Source organism: Lampris incognitus, chromosome 2 (assembly GCF_029633865.1).
Source record: "Lampris incognitus isolate fLamInc1 chromosome 2, fLamInc1.hap2, whole genome shotgun sequence".
Taxonomy (NCBI): Eukaryota; Metazoa; Chordata; class Actinopteri; order Lampriformes; family Lampridae; genus Lampris; species Lampris incognitus.
Genome location: NC_079212.1, coordinates 30,000,503 through 30,018,758, shown reverse-complemented (window position 1 = coordinate 30,018,758; position 18,256 = coordinate 30,000,503). Strand labels below are relative to the sequence as shown.

The 18,256-nt window shown below is 42.4% G+C and overlaps 1 protein-coding gene across 1 annotated transcript in view; it reads right to left on the bottom strand.

Annotated features, from left to right (window-relative positions):
- Window positions 1-298: 298 nt before the first annotated feature.
- The window catches only part of LOC130107650 (forkhead box protein J3-like), a 69,783-nt gene continuing 51,825 nt past the window's right edge, over window positions 299-18,256 (bottom strand). The window contains exons 8-13 of the mRNA XM_056274353.1: window positions 11,675-11,903; window positions 9,253-9,552; window positions 8,266-8,367; window positions 3,273-3,545; window positions 2,949-3,050; window positions 299-2,757 (exon numbers count right to left, since the gene is read on the bottom strand). Of these exons, the coding sequence (XP_056130328.1) occupies window positions 2,636-2,757; window positions 2,949-3,050; window positions 3,273-3,545; window positions 8,266-8,367; window positions 9,253-9,552; window positions 11,675-11,903 (1,128 nt within the window). The 3' untranslated portion in view covers window positions 299-2,635. The remainder of the gene's footprint in view (window positions 2,758-2,948; window positions 3,051-3,272; window positions 3,546-8,265; window positions 8,368-9,252; window positions 9,553-11,674; window positions 11,904-18,256) is intronic.

The window sequence follows — 18,256 nt, the reverse complement described above, 5'->3', positions numbered from 1 at the left end:
AATGTCTACTCAACTGTTACAAATTCAACTCTTTCTTGTCTGTGAGATTTTTTATATAGCTAACATAGGTAAGGATGATTTTGAGCTCTTTGTTTGTAGATAAGACTCTCTGGCAAGTTTTACAAAGATTGTCAACAGGCCTGGGCCAATTCAAAAAAGAGGCACGAGACACGGCTGAGTCATGCTTTGCACAGCAGTTAAGTGGGTCAACTTCGATGGGATCATTTAAAACTTTCTTTTTTTTTTTAGGGGAAATAATAACAGCAAATGCAATGTAAGTCCAGTAAAAATGGTCAATGACATTTTTAATAAACACTGAAACATATTTTAACTGTTGACCTGCCGTACACAGAATATTTATGACACACAAAAAGCCAAAGCATTCTTTTTCACTTATTTACAATATACTGAAGGTATGTACATATTGTGTCTTCCAAGGACAAATAACAAAATACTTTCTCTCCTTTTGCTCATTATCTTTTGTCAGTCTTTGTTTTTCAAGGGCAAAGGACAAAGTACATACTGTTATTTACAACGACAACAACACAAACATTGAATATATATACATATGTGTGTGTGTGTGTGTGTGTATGTATATATATATATATATATATATATATATATATATATATATATATATATATATATATGCTGGTCACAGTAATACAGCATTTAATGGCAATAATACGTTTTTTTCATGAAATATTGTCTTGACCATTCATTGTAACTAGGTCTTCCAAGCCAAAGAGCACTTTAAGGTCCCATATCTCATTGTCATTATCATCGTATACCCATTAAATACAGACACCTTTATTTGTTTCACATGGGTATTATTTTTTCGATGGTGGCTTTCTATGGTGAGGGGAATCAGAGAAGACTATACACACTTTTACAGACAGATAAAATGAAAGATCACAGGAAAATATCTTGAGCGTTTGAAAGTTTTGTTTAGTCTTTGTTCCCTCACTGGTCAATCATTTTTTTCAAAGACAAAAAGAAAAAAGTTAAAAAAAAAAAAAAACAGAAACAATTTTTTTTCTCCATCAGACAATACCAAGCTTTACATTGTGCAAAAACTGCTTTTCTTCTGCTATCCTACATGAGGCAACTGCAAATCTTCCTCAACTTTCCTAATGAAACTAATTGTTATTCCAGTTACAAATAATGCACTGCTCTTTTCATCATCCGTATAGCTCAAAATGCTTACTTATAACAAAATGCTTACTTATAACAAAAAACAAAAAAATCCTCGAGTCCAATTCTCAGTCCTAGTCGTGCGTAGTCTAATCCAATCTATTTTTTTTCTATCTTAATGTAGTGTTGCACCCGTCATATCATATCAGTTAGCTCACAGAGCAACTCATGGAGGTTTGTGTTCATGGCCCCTCCTTCCTTCCAACCAAATTAAAAACCCTGAAGCACTTTCCTCACCAACAGATAGTGGTCACAACCTCACATCACATACACAATACAGAGACACTAGATGGCTTTTTGTTGTTCAGACATGAGAGATGAAAGTAATACCCTGAGAATGTGGCACCATAGACATACTGGTAGGGTGGTTTGCTCAAGCACACAGACACACACACACACACACAGTGATATTAATGTACCGGCTCTGGACAAAACCAGTTGGAGAGGATATGGGAGTTAAATTTTACTTGATGTCGCTATGTGGCAATTTACGAGTAGCTTATGGAAGGTAATGGTATTTAAATTATCAACACTGAGAGTCTTTTTTTTTAAAGTTTGTAATACCTGTCTAGCAATAAAACAGGATGATCCACAGAAGATAATAGAGACAAACAATACAGTTGTTTAAAACTAATTTCTCTAGGAAGAAATCCGTCCGTAACGTAGTTTGTCTGCATGACACAAAACTGTAGACGTTAAACTAAACAGCAGCACAGAGGCTTTTCCTCCACAAGGTGGTGCTCTATTCACCTCTCATTCCTTTTATACATTAAAGATAATCCTCCCCCTCACAGTATATGAAAGGACAAACAAAAGACAGCTATAGATTATGTTACTTGATGGAAAGTACTGGAAACTTTCATCTTTGGGCCTTTGTGTGTGTAGCAAGGGTAACACACCACTTCTGGAAAGAGTCTTGACAAAGGAGAATTTTTTTTTTTTAATCTGTTGGCAATATGCTCAATGTCATGAATTTGTGCACATATAGGACACACACATTCCAGGCGGGGGAAAAGCTCTGAGGCACAACAAATGAAAAGTTACAACGCTTCACTTTTTTTTTTTTAACACTTTGGCGACTTGTAAACCCTGATGGCACTGGGGGACACGAGACGAGACAATTCTGGTTCAAATGCTTCAAATGTCCTTTTTTTTTTGGGACAATGTCTACATCTTGGCTTGCCCAACACTGTAAGCCTGTTAGGTCTCACTATTTTCTTGATTGTCTTTAGATTCATTAAGAAAAAGAAAAAAAAGACATATAGGACAGAGAAAAATCATGTTACATTTTGTTCCTTTTTGGATTGTCTTCAGTTTCTCTCTCGGACAAATTAGGGTGGCAGGTTGTTCAGTTGTAGGTCTCACCTGTCTTCTTCAATTTCTGTGCCCTCTCTCCCACTCCTTCGCCTTACTGTCCTCTGCTCCATCCTCTTGGGTCGGTCTATACGATGGAGTCCCAGTCAAAGTCGTCCTGAATGTCGTCAGCAGCTGGCAGACGTCTCATCTGGAAGTGGCCCTGAGGCAGCATGTGCTGTGGCTGCTGACTCAGCTGGCTATGGTGGCCTGCAGAGGGGAGGGAGATGGTCGCCAGGCAAGGATACACAGACAGGTAAGCAGGTAGGCACAAAGACAGATAGATAGATAAACATACAGCTGCACGCACGCACGCACACACACACACACACACAGTTACAAGCATCCTGCATTTATGCTAACTCTTGTGGACATACTACCTATATTGTTGTGGACATCACCTGTCATGGTGGGGCCTGTGTTGCTCATGGGGGGCATGTGAGGGTAACCTGGTGGGCCCATCATAGCAGCCATGTTCTGTCTTGAGTCCATGTACATGCTCCCTGTGAGAGAAAAAGTAGTATAGATTCTGAACCACACTTGCATTAAGCAAACATGGACCTTATTAACTAGAAGTGTAATATAACTGAATTCAATCTCAACCATCCAGCGCCCCAGTTGATCAGCCGTCTTAAACCTTTCCATGAAAAATACTGTGCTGATAGACTTACTAAAGTCAGAGATCAGTCGAGTTTAATGATAATAGAAACAATCCATGAACTGACCCGAGCCTATGTGCTGGTTATGCTGGTTGTGTTGCCCATGTTGAGTGTGCTGGGTAGCCTTGGAATGCATTGCCCCATGAGGCTGGGCTGGGTGCTGGGATGCTGGTGGTGTTGTCCGGTGTTGGGCCTGCGGCTGAGACTGGACTGCCCCCTGTGGAGGGATGACCCCCGTGGCCGTGAAGAACTGGTTGATGGAGGAACAGAGGTCTGCCATCTGGGCTGGGTCAAGCGACCAGTTGTTGAGTTCAGCCTGCCTCATGCTCTCTTTTAGGCCTTGGACAGATAGAGAAAAAGATGTATTAAGATCATGGTTAAATAAAAATGGGTTGGTCACTCATTTGGAAGGATACAAAAAAAGAAAAAGAAAAACACATTTAAATTATTAATGACCTTAAAAGATTAACTATCAAAAAAGGCTCATTGTTACTATGTTAGTGCAGAAAACAATATGCAGGCAAATACATATCTCAAATTTGAAAATGTTTAGTCCTTGCTCCCTCACTAGTCTATCTTTTCTAATATCTCGTTTGGGAAAAAAAAACATCGAAAAACATTAAAAAATTAGCTTTTACTCCTGCCGCCACACTTCGCATTGTGCGGTGGCAGAATGTAAAGCATGAAAAACTCGTTTTCAGCTATCCTACATGAGGCGTCTCCAAATGACAACAAGTCATTCCAACTTGGCCAACCATTGGGAATGGAACGGTCTGCCAAATCACAAAATATGTAAAAAACTTTTTATCATTCACCAAACTTGAAAAAACTATCTATGTAACTCAAAAATGTTTTTATAATCATTTCAATTATAATATCCCTCATATTTGCAGACGACACATTATTCTATATGTCTAGTTTAATACTGTAGCTAAGGCTCACACAGGCTTTCTGTCTCCAATGTTGACTTGTGTTCAGAATTTGATTTTGACAAGATTTACTCTGCAGCTGCAAAGCAGAGAAAAGTTCTGTACAACAGCTACTCCACTTATGTAAAGATTTTAATAATTTCAATACAAAACAATTTCAATAATATATACAACCACAAACAGCAAAGGGCGGGGTACAAGCACTTAGCGCAATGTGCTTTAATATGTAAGCTTAGTGAAAACTCCTGAACATGTGTCTCAAATTTCAGGTTGATATCGCAACACTTTTGTGAGTTAATGCACTTTTTTTTTTAGTTAGCTATTTTGATCAGAGTCAGAAGGATTAATAAAGTAAAAATTTGATAAAATATGATGGGCTTGTACAATGAAACCATATGGAATATCAAAAATCTAAAAACTTTCCTTTTTCAGCTTGTTATAGACATGCTCTACACCAAATTTGGTGACGATTGCTCAAAATTTGTAAGAGTAGTAGCCAGCCAGAGTTAATGCAAATCTTGGAAAATTAGCTATTTTGAAAAAAAAAATGATTGCCTTGTATAATCAAAACTGTATGGAATATCAACAATCTGAAACTAACTTTTTCCAGCTTGGTCCAGAGATGCTCTGTACCAAATTTAGTGACAACTCTCAAAATTTGTAGGCAGAGTACCAAAAAAAAACTGATTTGGACAAAATTCAAAATGGCGGAAAATCTAACGAAAGGCAGTCTTTGACTTAATATGACCTTCAGAAGAATTTGAAAACATGCCACATGCATAAATTGCCACAAGGTTGGCAAGTTTGAATTGAACTCCTTGGGAATTGAACCAGCAACCTTTGTATGCCCAGAGAAGTTTACTTACTGACTGCACCACTAGGGAGACATGGTATGCCACACACCTTCTTAGAACTTAACGCAATGACATCACTGTGGCCAGACTCAGATATTTTTGTCTGTTTAAGCTTGAAAAATTCACAACAATTAAAGTGTTGGTGATAAAATCCATCCATTTTCCGAACCGCTTATCCTGCTTGCGGGGATGCTGGAGCCTATACCAGCAGTCATTGGGCAGCAGGCAGGGAGACACCCTGTACAGGCCGCCAGACTGTCACACAGGGCCAACATATATATATATATATATACACACACACACACACACACACACACACACACACACACACACACACACACACACACACACACACACACACACACACACACACACACACACACACACACACACACACACACACACACACACATTCTCATCCTAGGGACAATTTAGTATGGACGATTCACCTGACCTACATGTCTTTGGACTGTGGGAAGAAACCGGAGGAAACCCATGCAGACACAGGGAGAACATGCAAACTCCACACAGGATGACCACCAAAGTTGGACTACCCCGGGGCTCAAACCCAGGACCTTCTTACTGTGAGGCGACCACGCTAACCACTGCGCCACTGTGCTGCCCTGGTGACAAAATTCTGAAACAAAATATTACACAAACCATTCTGCTGGTTTCAGGTGTACTGTCAAATACTTTGGTGAAGTTTGATCAAACATTTGGTTAAATAGCAAATGTTTTGACACTACAAATTACCGTAAGACACTGGCTCACTGCAGACTTGTCGTTTGACATATCTGAACTCCATCTGCAGCATGTGCAATTGAACAGCTGCACAATCTGTCAATTTTGGCAGCATTTGAATGAAGATTTGTGAAGATAAGTTTTTAAATATTTTGGAAAATATAGAGTGATGGACTTCTGAATTGACTATAGGTTGTACTGAGACAAACTTTTGTCACACATGAGTGGATGTGCTGAAACATTTTCAGCTCTGTAGGGTGTACAGGTGATTTTTTTTCATTTTTAAATTTGGAATTTTAAATGTCTAGAAATGTATATTTGTTGTAATAAGCCACACCCACTTTAATGAACTGTTACAACATTTTATGCATTGACTGAGTCATGAGCCGAGAACGTGCAAACCGAATTTCATATGAATCCAGATTCAGATTCAGACAACTTTATTTATCCCGGAAGGGCAATTCAGTTTTTACAATCTACCCAGACCATACAGAAACAAACAGACAAGTGGCAATCATCATTATGTCACAGACAATAGACAGATCAGCCGATTAAGAACTATAAACTTTTTGCATTTGTGGCACCCTCTAGAGATTAAGCCCAATGCACTTTAATACTTAAGCTTAATGAAAACTCCTGAACATGTGTCTCAAATTTCAGGTTGATATCGCAACACTTTTGAGTTAATGCACTTTTTTTTTAAATTAGCTATTTTGATCAGAGTCAGAAGGATTAATAAGGTAAAAATGTGATAAAATGTGATGGGCTTGTACAATGAACCCATATGGAATATAAAAAAAAACTAAAAACGTCCCCTTTTCAGCTTGTTATAGACATGCTCTATACCAAATTTGGTGACAATTGCTCAAAATTTGTAAGAGTAGTAGCCAAAAAACAGATTTGGACAAATTTCAAAATGGTGGAAACTCTTTCTGGTTTAAAATGGGCAGGGCTTTGATCTTTAGAATCTTCTGGACCCACAGAAACCAGGAAGGGAAAAAAAAGCTTTGTTTCTGAGACTTACGATTCAAAAGTTAATGGCCAAAACGTAGTTTGTTGTTATTGCGCCATCAACTGGCCAGTTGGTATATATTTTTTGTCTGAGTAGTTGGTGAGATTTTCAATTTATCTGCCAAGTTTAGGAACTGTAGCTCTTACAGATTCTGAGCTCCAGATACTTTTAGGGCAGCAGAAGAAGAATAATCCTAACACATACAATAGGGTTCCAGCAGCTTCGCTGGTTGGACTCCTAAATACTACAACAGATTCTGAGATCCAGATACTTTTAGGGCAGCAGAAGAATAATAATCCTAACACATACAATAGGGTTCCAGCAGCCCCGCTAGTTGGACTCCTAAATACTACAATTACCAAATCCAAAGAAGCTGCAATTGTTTTACAAAAGAGACGCATTTGTAGACAGCCTGTTAAATTTAATTTGCATTAGAGAAAATAATCTGGCACTTGGATGATCATTTTATTCAAACAGAGCAAATTGAAAGCATTTGCATGCCCTGCACCCCCTTACTCCACCAACCTTTTCAAAGATTTTTTTTTTAAGATCTGAAATAGAACTTATATATGAAAAGCCATGTCCACGTGTTTCATATTTCAGCCAAAGCACTAACGTGTCACCCTGGTCCCTATGTGCACTGAGTCATTTTCCAGACAACATACCTCTTGACATTTGACATGCAAGAAATCTCCAAACCCCTCATCTCTAAACGCAGACACGACCACATCTTCAATTCAACATCCTAAATTCTAACATCCCTCCATCAAATGCCCCTTAAATTAAATTTGGATGGTTGCGCTTGCAGCAGGGACTGAGAAGAGGGGACCACTCACTACTCTTTGGAGGAGAGCCAGTAATGGCAAAGGATAGCATTACTCCTGTGTGAGGGAGGTCAAGCGCTGCAGGAGGAGAGAAGGAGAGGGGGGCGGGGTGGCTTCGTCTTAAAACACTGGCCACTGTCATCCATCATGTGTGGATGTTGCCGGCTTTGTGCACCAACCGTGATAAGAGGCTGTTACTGAGCCACAGCCTAATTGGATTATTCACATCATACAAACAGGAGGAGGTAGACGTGGCAAGAGACAGAGAGGGAGAGAGAGGATGGGAGGGCGCAAGAGAGAGAGAGAGAGACAAAGAGAAAGAGCGAGAGGGAGAGAAAGAGAAACCAGGAGAGGCAGCCAGAGAGAGGAGGGGTAGAGAAAAGAAGAGCAACCTTCAAATGAAGAATAATCACTTTTATTAGGCTCTGCCCATTATGATACTCAACACATTGTGCCTCTAGTGTGAGTTTATATCAAAGTAAAGATATTAATTCAGAATGATTTAGTCAGTGTAAATGACTGACATCATACACATTTTATTAAAGATATGAATTCAGAGTGATTTAGTCAGTGTAAATGACTGACATCATGCACATTTTATCATCTCAAAGTATATCAAAATTGGGGTTTAAGACGGCTGTGCTGATCTTAAAAAAATCCAGGCATGTGTGTGTGTGTGTGTGTGTGTACGTACGTTACCTTGAAAGGGAGAAAGGTCTACATCGGCCCAGTTGTAGCTGGTGGCTATGCGGCAGCTTTCCTTCAGCCAGTCCAGGTTGGGGTACCAGTCTGCTGACATACCTTGGTGGTGTGCGTGCACGCACACACACACACACATAGACACACACATACACATATACACACACACACACACACACACACAAATTTTAAAATGACTTTTAGGACACTAAGAAACATCTGTAAACAAAGACGAGATGAGGACAATGAGAGTTTTAGATGGATCTTCCAGTCCATGGCAATAGGTGTTTAGGGATGAACTGACCAACATTTAAAGCATCCATAACCAGTAGAATGGTTGATGTGGTTGGCAGTGCCATTTAAGTCAGACAGAGTTTCACAATCTACCACAAGGTGGAGCAGCTCACAAAACAACTCCAGACGCTATAAAAAAAAATAAGGGGGGGGGCATTTCATTGCTTCCACTGCCACAATCTACAACAACAATATATTTCGAGGCTGTGGATCAAAGACAGAGGGATTGCTTTCATTCATCCTCAGCTTGGTTGAGGAGCGCACTAACCCAGATAAATAAGGATAGTCTGAGTAGTCCTTTTCTCTGGCCTGAGAGCTGTAGTGCAGACACAGAGGAGTAAGGAAAAAAAACAAACAAAAAAAACCAACAAAGACTGGGGATATAAGGAAAGAAAGCCTTGGTGAGGCTTCAGAGATGCCCCACCTGTATCAGCTGTTCCCAGGCTCATAATATCACATGCCCTGGGACCCCCGGGGGAGAAAACGAGTATAATATAAAATGCAATGGGTCTATGCAGAGACACGCCTGCTGGGGTGCACTGGCAGAACACCATTAACAGCAATGTCAGATGTGGCCTTGGGAATCAGGAAAAACAGCAGTCAACTGGAACAACAATTACGCAGGTTGTACCGCCGACTGACGACATGACCGGCGAGAGTGGATGATGTGTTATGGATGGGTTCTGGTCTCACCAGCGCCGGAGCAGGGTGGTCCAGTGTGGCTGTGGTGGGCAAGGGACGAGTGCTGTTGCTGGGAATGGTTGGAGTGCTGTTGGTGCGGTCCATGCTGACTGTGCGCTTGGTGCTGGCTGTGGGTGGAGTGAGGTGGGAGGTGCTGCTGTGGGGGGTGGTGAGGGTGGTGCGGCGCTTGGCCATGGTTGTGTTGGTGGTGGTGGGCACCGCCACCGCCTCCTCCAACCGTGCCCGGGGATGGCTGATAAGAGCAGACAGACCGGCCCTGCTGCCCTGACTCACTGGGCATACCCATCAGATCTGTAAGGGGTGGGGTCGGGGGGGTGACAGCAGAACACGGGCTAGTTCACTGCAAATGTTTGAAATTTGATGAGGCAATGTGAAAAAGAAAAAGAGATAAATAATACAGCCCTTGGAGTTAGGTCTCTTGATAATAACTTGTTTACCCTGGACTCCAGTGACAATAGACCTCTGAAGCCATCATGTCAATTTAAGTCACTTGGAAAATACCCAAATCCGTTTAATATCTTATCAATGGAAATATTAATGGGACATTCAGATCCCATTTGCCAATTGCTCCGCCCGTAATATGATGAGTAGGGGGAAGATGACAAAAGAAACATTTATTAGTTGCTTAAATGACTCACTATATTTCTTTAAAAAAAAATGACGCTATATTTTTAAAAAACTTTTATATGCAACCGCAAACCTCATCAGAATTCATCTCAGCAGATAAAATGTGACACAATTGAAAGAAAAATAGTTCAAAAATACTGCTGAACGTAGTAAGTGGTGAGTTTTTCAAACCCCAGTGCATCTTTCAATTAAGTCCATACTTATTTGGGCCAAAAACTGCCACGACACTTTCAAGGTTATTCAAGCTGGATTGATCAGGGAGGTTTCTCTCTTTAAAACATGCCAGCTGGTTTATGCCCTTGGGCTGAGCTAAACTATGTCAACTAAAGCATCCAAGCCATAAGCTTCACTGTTAGTCCCTGTTGTTTGGAATCCATGAGGAAAAGCATCTGGGAGGCATTTGCAGAATTATGAAAAGGCAACACCCGTGTCAGCCCTGGTTTGGTGTGTGGTCTATGACACTATGGGTTTTTTTTTTCTATGGGGACGAGTACTACTGTCCAGGTGACTCACCGGGATTCAGCCTCCGCCAACACAATGACATCTGACATCCCCTGGTAGGCCATGCGGTTCCAGCACTTTCCTACTGGATCTAATACATTGTGTATCATTCACACTACACACTGCCTTTGCAAAAAATGTAACAGCTTATTTCCGTTGTATTACACTGGTTTGGTCGAAATCTGATTATATTATTTTAGTGTAATAGCAGCAATGTGGGAAACCACGCCTTTTAACTGGACTGCATCACGCACCAAAATCCATAACCATCATCTCATCACATGGTTCTTTTTGATAAAAAGTGTAGACAGACAGACTAGATAGATAGATAGATACATAGGGAGACAGACTAGATAGATAGATAGATAGATAGATAGATAGATAGATAGATAGATAGATAGATAGATAGATAGATAGATAGATAGATAGATAGATAGATAGATAGATAGATAGATAGATAGATAGATAGATAGATAGATAGATAGATAGATAGATAGATAGATAGATAGATAGATAGATAGATAGATAGCTGGCATATCCATTATTTTATCTGCGTCACTGACTACAAACTGAACGGGAACATGACAAAGAATCGCCCCAAGCAGCATGTTGAGGTAATCAAAGCACATTAAACAAACTTCTCGGCTATGAAAAATCAATGATAAATGTGCGCGTGTGTGTGTGTGTGTGTGTGTGTGTGTGTGTGGGAGGGGGAGGGGTCCAAATGGGAGGAGGCCTCATGACCCAATAGAAAGCTTCAGGAAGCAATTAGCAAGACGCTTTGCAAACGTTAATACCAATCTAATTAGCTGCTATCAAGACAATAGCACCCTGGTACACTTTGCTTTGCTTGACCGCAAATGTGTTTCTTTTTTTTTTTGTTTACTTCAACGAAATTCTTCTTCCTTCTAATTACCTTTATTCATTTGACTGAGCAAGCTGTAAACTGCAGATATGTGGAGCAACAGATTGTTTATTTATTAAAAAACAATAGAGAGGGATTGGGGTGGGGGTGATGGGGGGGGACACAGACGCTTTCACTGCTATCAAAACAATGTTAAATTTGCTATACAGCGATAGCAGCCATGTTCCAGCTTGACAGTTAATTATATGCAAGGGGCCTGATCAGGTCAGTCTGAGACATTTGCAGTTGTTGCTTCTTTATACACACACAGTTTTACACACCCGTGTCAGCATCGAGGCCGGGTGGGCACAAGAGCTCACAGAAACGCCCACACCCACCCGCTCACCCAGATGTACTCAAAGAAAACGCAGCCAGACCCACCTTGCTGTGAGAAGGAGTGCTCAAAGACACACTTGTAGAGGCTGCGGAAGGAGGCGCTGAGGTCCTCAAAGTCGGAGAAGCAGGCATGCTTATCCCTCACCTCCGGCACCGGCACCCCGTACTGGGGTTGGGGGGGAGCCGGGGGCAGGGGAGGGGGACGTGGCGGGGGAGGAGGGGCGGGCTGCTGGAGGCTCAGGGCCTGTGATGAGGGCTCCGAGTGGCTACTCACCTGAAAGAGGGATGGGGGATGTAAGGGAGAGGAAAGAGAGAGAGAGAAGGAGATGGTGGGGGGGAAGCTAGTTAACACACAACACTAAATACAAAAACTTAAAGATTTCTGTCTTGTATTCTGTGAAGAGGACATTCCAGTCATGTCTCTGCCATCACGCTAACGTCATCTCTGTAAACTCGTCCAGGCTGTCTGAAACGTTAACCGGGATCCAACTCTGAAAAATGCACCCCCCCCCCCATCCTCACCTCCAACCTCCACCCAAAAGTCACCACCTTTTTTGTCCAACTGGCTCAGCGGCTTCGAGGCGCTGCCTGGACAAAGCCACCTATAATCACCCTCGATCGGGAGGGGGTATCACCCGTACCTGCTAACAAAGTAGATCTAACCCTGATGCCCCTCGATGGGCACACATATAAGGTCTGGAATGACAGAGCCGACAGAGGAGGAGTGATGAAGGAGGAAGGAGAGAGACAGAGGAGCGGCACAGAAGGGAGAGATACAAAAAAAGATGGCCTCTGGAAACGGGAGGTTAATGAGATGAGATTATGCTGACCTCTGCTAATGCAGGTGGGAGGTGAACAGGGAGGAAACTGATTAATAATATAAAGGTGAGCAGCTGTTAAATGCTGGGTTTTTTTTTTTTTTGCAGTCTTCTAATTTTGGACCAAAATTCAACATTAACCTCTAAATTGCATTGCGATTGGCTTGTTTGAAAGAGGGACAAATACTGACACGCTGGCAAACCGATCAGTTACCTTGCATTACAATGATGACTTTGTTTTGTTTGTCTCATCTTATTCTAATTTTTTTTCCATTGATTTATTTAAGTTTAAGTTTCCTTTATTAATCCCCTTGGGGAAATTCAGTTACCATAAATTAACCCATCCTGGCTGAGCTCTTGTGTAGCTAGGAGCAGTGGGCTACTGCCGTCATGCAGCGCCCGTGGACCAGCTCCACTTCTTTTCCCACTGCCTTGGTCAGGGGCACAGACAGGAGTAGACACCCTAACATGCATGTTTCTTCTGATGGTAGCAGAAACCAAAAACCAACAACAGACACCGGGGAGAATATGCTAACACCACACAGACAATGACCTGGGATGACCCTGGGGTTCGAACCCAGGACCTTCTTGCTGTGAGGCGACAGCGCTAACCACCGCACCACCGTGCCGCCATTTATGGAGAGATTCATGCAGGGGTAGCTGTCGATGGACGTCTATTGGAGGATATTTCCAGAGCACATCACTTTCACTGAGTTTCTAGAGAGATTTAAAAATTACATTTAAAAAAAGGAGTCCAAAAAAAAAAATTATAGATTTTCAAGAGTTTAACTTAAATATTTGGGTTGTTTTCAGTAAACAGCGAATAAAGCATTCATAAAAAAAATCACAGTGAATGAAACATGGAAATCGTATTAGTAAATGATTTACAGTTACTAGTGATGGCACAGATAGTTTACTCATTTTGCCATACACATAGTTGCCAAAGGGAATTAAGCCGGTCAATGACACTGGATTGATAAAACTGGATTGTGCCAATTTAGAGATCAGAACATTGTTGATTGGTTGTGTCGAGGGCCTGCTGACCCAACCATATTTCCAGTTAATCACATTTCCAGTTATGTCTCAGCTTGTTTTTCTGTCATACAGTGAGCTGTCTCTGCTGCTTATTCTAGTGTAAATCCACACGGTTCAGAATGGGGTAGCCTCCGTCCTTCTGCCAGATATATGTGCGCCAATCCTAATCTTACCCCTAAAAAAATAAATAAAAATAAGGCAACCTATTATCACAGACATACACAGACATGCCGCTTGAGACTAATTGATTCAAATAGCCGAAGGACCTTGTTTTGTCGAGGATGAGAAACCATTTGAGCAGCCAGTAGAACCCTGGCCAAGTACGTCTCAGTGTGTACTCTGGTCTGCCAAGTCTGGCTTGTACTTCGCTTCGGCCAAGACCGTAGGCACTGAAACACTAGACAGCACGGGTCAGCCTCCATTTAAATAAACCGTGCTGAGTGTGTTTGTCTGAGCGCATTGGGGTGTGTGTGTGTGTGTGAGTGTGCATGCGTGTGTGTGTTACCTGGTGAAAGGTCTTAGACGGTGTGAGTGGGTCCTCCCTAGTTTCAAGCCTCAGACACAAACAATAACAAGCACCCCCCCACACACACACACACACTACTCTACTTTTAAAAAAGAGGAAAAAAAAGGGCCAGGCGGTGTTGGCTGGAACATGCCATGATTCTCCGGGGCAGAGGTATAAGTGGACCAGAGCACATCAACAAAGCTTTGGAGTAAACAGCCACTCCTGTCAATTTCCACCATAAAATCCTTACAGAGTCGACATACTATACCACCCTTCCTCTACACACACACACGCACACACATTTGTGCATGTACCGCACGCATGTATGTGCGCAGCACATGCACACACAAAGCTCATCCTTAAATAGGCTGAAAATGTAGTTGGCCAAGGTACAGTGAAAGACATCAATCTCATTCAAAACCCTGTCATTACTGCAATTTTACTCTTTTGTGGAAAAACACAAACTCCCCCTGCGTCATTTCACCTTTGGGAAGTTGGAAATAGTTTGCTTCGGTGAGCGTAACCAAACCCCGCTGAAAATCCCCAACGATAAATAAGTCAGTTTTATTTATGCTATCCATCGCATTACGGCATCGCAGGGATGGGTGACGGCTGATCGATAAACTGCTGGACCAAAAATGCTCGAGTCTCATTCATGTTAATCAAGCCATGTTTTGTCAGGTGTGCGTCTCGAGATATGTTTTACTGTGCTTGGGTTGAGGCCGGGACGAGTCCTGCTTTATGAGTTCTACTTTGCATGCAATGCGTTATATTTATGGCCAACAGAATAAATCCGTTTCAATCCCACGTATATGTGCAGCTCTAGCTTAATTTCGTTTTGTAAAAATTCTTAGAAATAGTTGAAGTCCACCACAGAAGCCCAAAGTGGTAGAGGGAGAAGTTTTTTTTTCCTTTTTTGTGCACGATAGGTGCTATTTTGTAAAATAATAAGCTCAATATTGTTTCAGTGAGCATGACTGGCAGAGCAGCCATTTTCTGTAACATGAATAAAACGTATGTGGTTGTTGTGTAGTCTGTTTACCTTGTTCTGATTATTAAGACATCTTGTCTACAACATAAACCCGCCGTGTTATAATCACAGCATAGATCAAAACAGCAGTGCAGTGTTTTTATAACAAAAAGTGAATGTTTGGGGCATCCAGGTAGCATAGCAGTCTATTCCGTTGCCTACCAACACTGGGATTGCCTGTTTGAATCCCCGTGTTACCGCCGGCTTGGTCGGGTGTCCCTACAGACACAATTGGCCGTGTCTGCGGGTGGAAGGCTGGATGTGGGCATGTATCCTGATCTTTGCACTAGCTCCTCCTTTGGTCAGTCAGGGCGCCTGTTCAGGGGGGAGGGGGAACAACGTGATCATCCCACGCGCTACATCCCCCTGGCGAAACTCCTCACCGCCAGGTGAAAAGAAGCGGCCGGCGACACATGTATCAGTGGATGCATGTGGTAATCTGCAGCCCTCCCTGGATCAGCAGAGGGGGTGGAGCAGCGACCGGGATGGCTCGGAAGAGTGGGGTAATTGGTGGGGGGGTGCACATTTGCTAAGTGTGTGACTATGCTGTGGAATAGGGTGTTCAAAATGTGTTGTCTCTGAACATCCAATGCTAAAATGGAAGCACATTACAGCTGGTTTAAATTTAATCAAAACAGCAGTTTGTGAATGTTTACTCCAAAGTCTACACCCAGTGTAGCTTGTACACCAACTGGCAAGGACTGACATCAGGTGGTAGAATCCCAGAGATTGCTTTCATAACATGTGAACCTACGCACATGTAAAAATGGAGGCCTTTATGAAAGAAAGCCACTTTATTTTGTCATTGTATTCTTACAATGAAATTCACTCTGCATTTCACCCATCCTTTTGTATAGCAGTGGGCAGCTGCAACACCATGGGGCCCAACTCCAGTTCTTCTTTCCATTTGCCTTGGTCAGGGACACAGACAGGAGTATTAACCCTAACATCCATCCATCCATCCATTATCCAAACTGCTTATCCTGCTCTCAGGGTCCCGAGGATGCTGGAGCCTATCCCAGCAGTCATTGGGCAGCAGGCAGGGAGACACCCTGGACAGGCCGCCATGCCATCATAGGGCCAACACACACATACACATTCACACCTGGGGACAATTTAGTATGGGCGATTCCCCTGACCTACATGTCTTTGGACTGTGGGAGGAAACTGGAGCACCCAGAGGAAACCCCCGCAGACACGGGGAGAACATGCAAACTCCACACAGAAAGGAACTGGGATGGCCTGGGGTTTGAAACTAGGACCTCTTGCTGTGGGCAATTTTTTCCTCAAGAGATTAATCAGCAATCGCCTTAGTCTACCGCCATCAAGACCAGTAGGCAGAGTGTTAACAATAAGTTTAAAGAGAAACAATCCTAGTTTACATTATCTCTCCATATATGTTGTAGGAATATCCTGCCATTAAGCAGCCATAATACCGAGTGGTTTGAGTTCACCCAAAGTTGCACAGAAAAGTGTCCACAAGTGACATCACTGGGGACACACAATTTCTGTGTATCACAGCAAGTAACGCACCGCTTACCGATAACAAGTATTTCCTCTCTCTCTCAAAAAAATAAAAATAAAAATGATGTCACGACACTGACGCTGGGCTAATTTACATATATTTGGCTGATCCATTGCATTACTTTAATCTAAGGTGTAGGATTGAGAAAAACTAGTCACATCCAAGCAGTATATTATTAGAAAAATATCTAAATAATAAAAATATTTTTTTCTTAAATTTCCCCCTTTTTCTCCCCAATTGTACTTGGCCAATTACCCTATTTCCCAAGCCATCCTGGTCACTGCTCCACCCCCTCTGCTGATCCTGGGAAGTCTGCAAACTACCACACGCCTCCTCCAATACATGTGGAGTTGCCAGCCGCTTCTTTTCACCTGATAGTGAGGAGTTTCGCCAGGAGGACTAAGGCGTGGGAGGATCACGCTATTCTCCCCAGTTTCCCCTCCCCCCCGAACAAGCGCCCCAACCGACCAGAGGAAGCACTAAGTGCAGCGAACAGGACACATACCCATATCCGGCTTCCCGACATCCGACCAAGCCGGAGGTAACACAGGGATTCGAACCGGCGATCCCCGTGTTGGCAGGCAACGGAATAGACGACTACACTACCAAGACACCCTAAATAATCCATCCATCCATTATCCAACCCGTTTATCCTGCTGTCGGGGTCACAGGGATGCTGGAGCCTATTCCAGCAGTCATTGGGCGGCAGGCGGGGAGACACCAAAAAGGCATTTTGACTAGTCAACTATCCATCCCTAGTGGGTGTACATGTACACTAACACGTCGATCTTAGCCTGATTATGTTTATACTACAATTATTGAAATGGTCATGTGAATGACTTTACATGATTTCCAAAACTAGGCGAAGGTCTTGATTAATCAGTGTATTCAAAAACCCACTTAAGCCCAGTAAACTTCTGCCTAATGTTTGGATTAATTCAGCTTACTCTGATTACGTTGTGTTTTTGAAATAGTGCATGTTGAGGGGGGGGGTCACAGATCCCCAGCTGACATCGAACACGGTTGCCAAGGGAGCGCAAGAAGTCTCAACACTTTTGATCTGAGGAAGATACAAATGTTATGTTAAACCAACTGAAAGAACACGAGTCATGCTGCTGTCAGCTGATTTTGTTGTAACACCAAGGATAAAACTGTGTATAGATTAAAATGACAGAAATCTATCGCACAGGCTAAGGGGAGGAGAGGTCGAGGGGGTCGGTTACATCATTTCCGGAGCATACTGCAAAAATAAAAAATAAAAATCCTGTAGATGCAGTTATTAGTGTAATCACATTACCAATATCCATGTGTATGCAATAACACTGGCATCAAATGATAACCCCTAATAATCAGATTTATTGTTTGCATGTAAACATAGTCAGGGAAGGTACTCGACAACACAAACTATATACCCCAAACACAGGTTCACCTCACAGGCCGAGGGGGCCAAAATATTCAAAACCTGATGTCCTCCATGGTAATCACTAAAAGGTAGGGTTGGGCATCGAGAACCGGTTCCGAAATTCCGATTCCAAAGGAATCATTAAGAAATTCAAATTTCGATTCCGCCTATCGGTTCCTAAATAAATTTCACTCGGGCTAAAGTTAGTTTCAGCTGCCGTGGTGGCGGCATACAGCTTCCCTAGTTTCCCCCTCCACAAGTTAAATGTGCGCCATCAAGAGCAAGAGGCGATCGAAAGTGAAGGGTTGG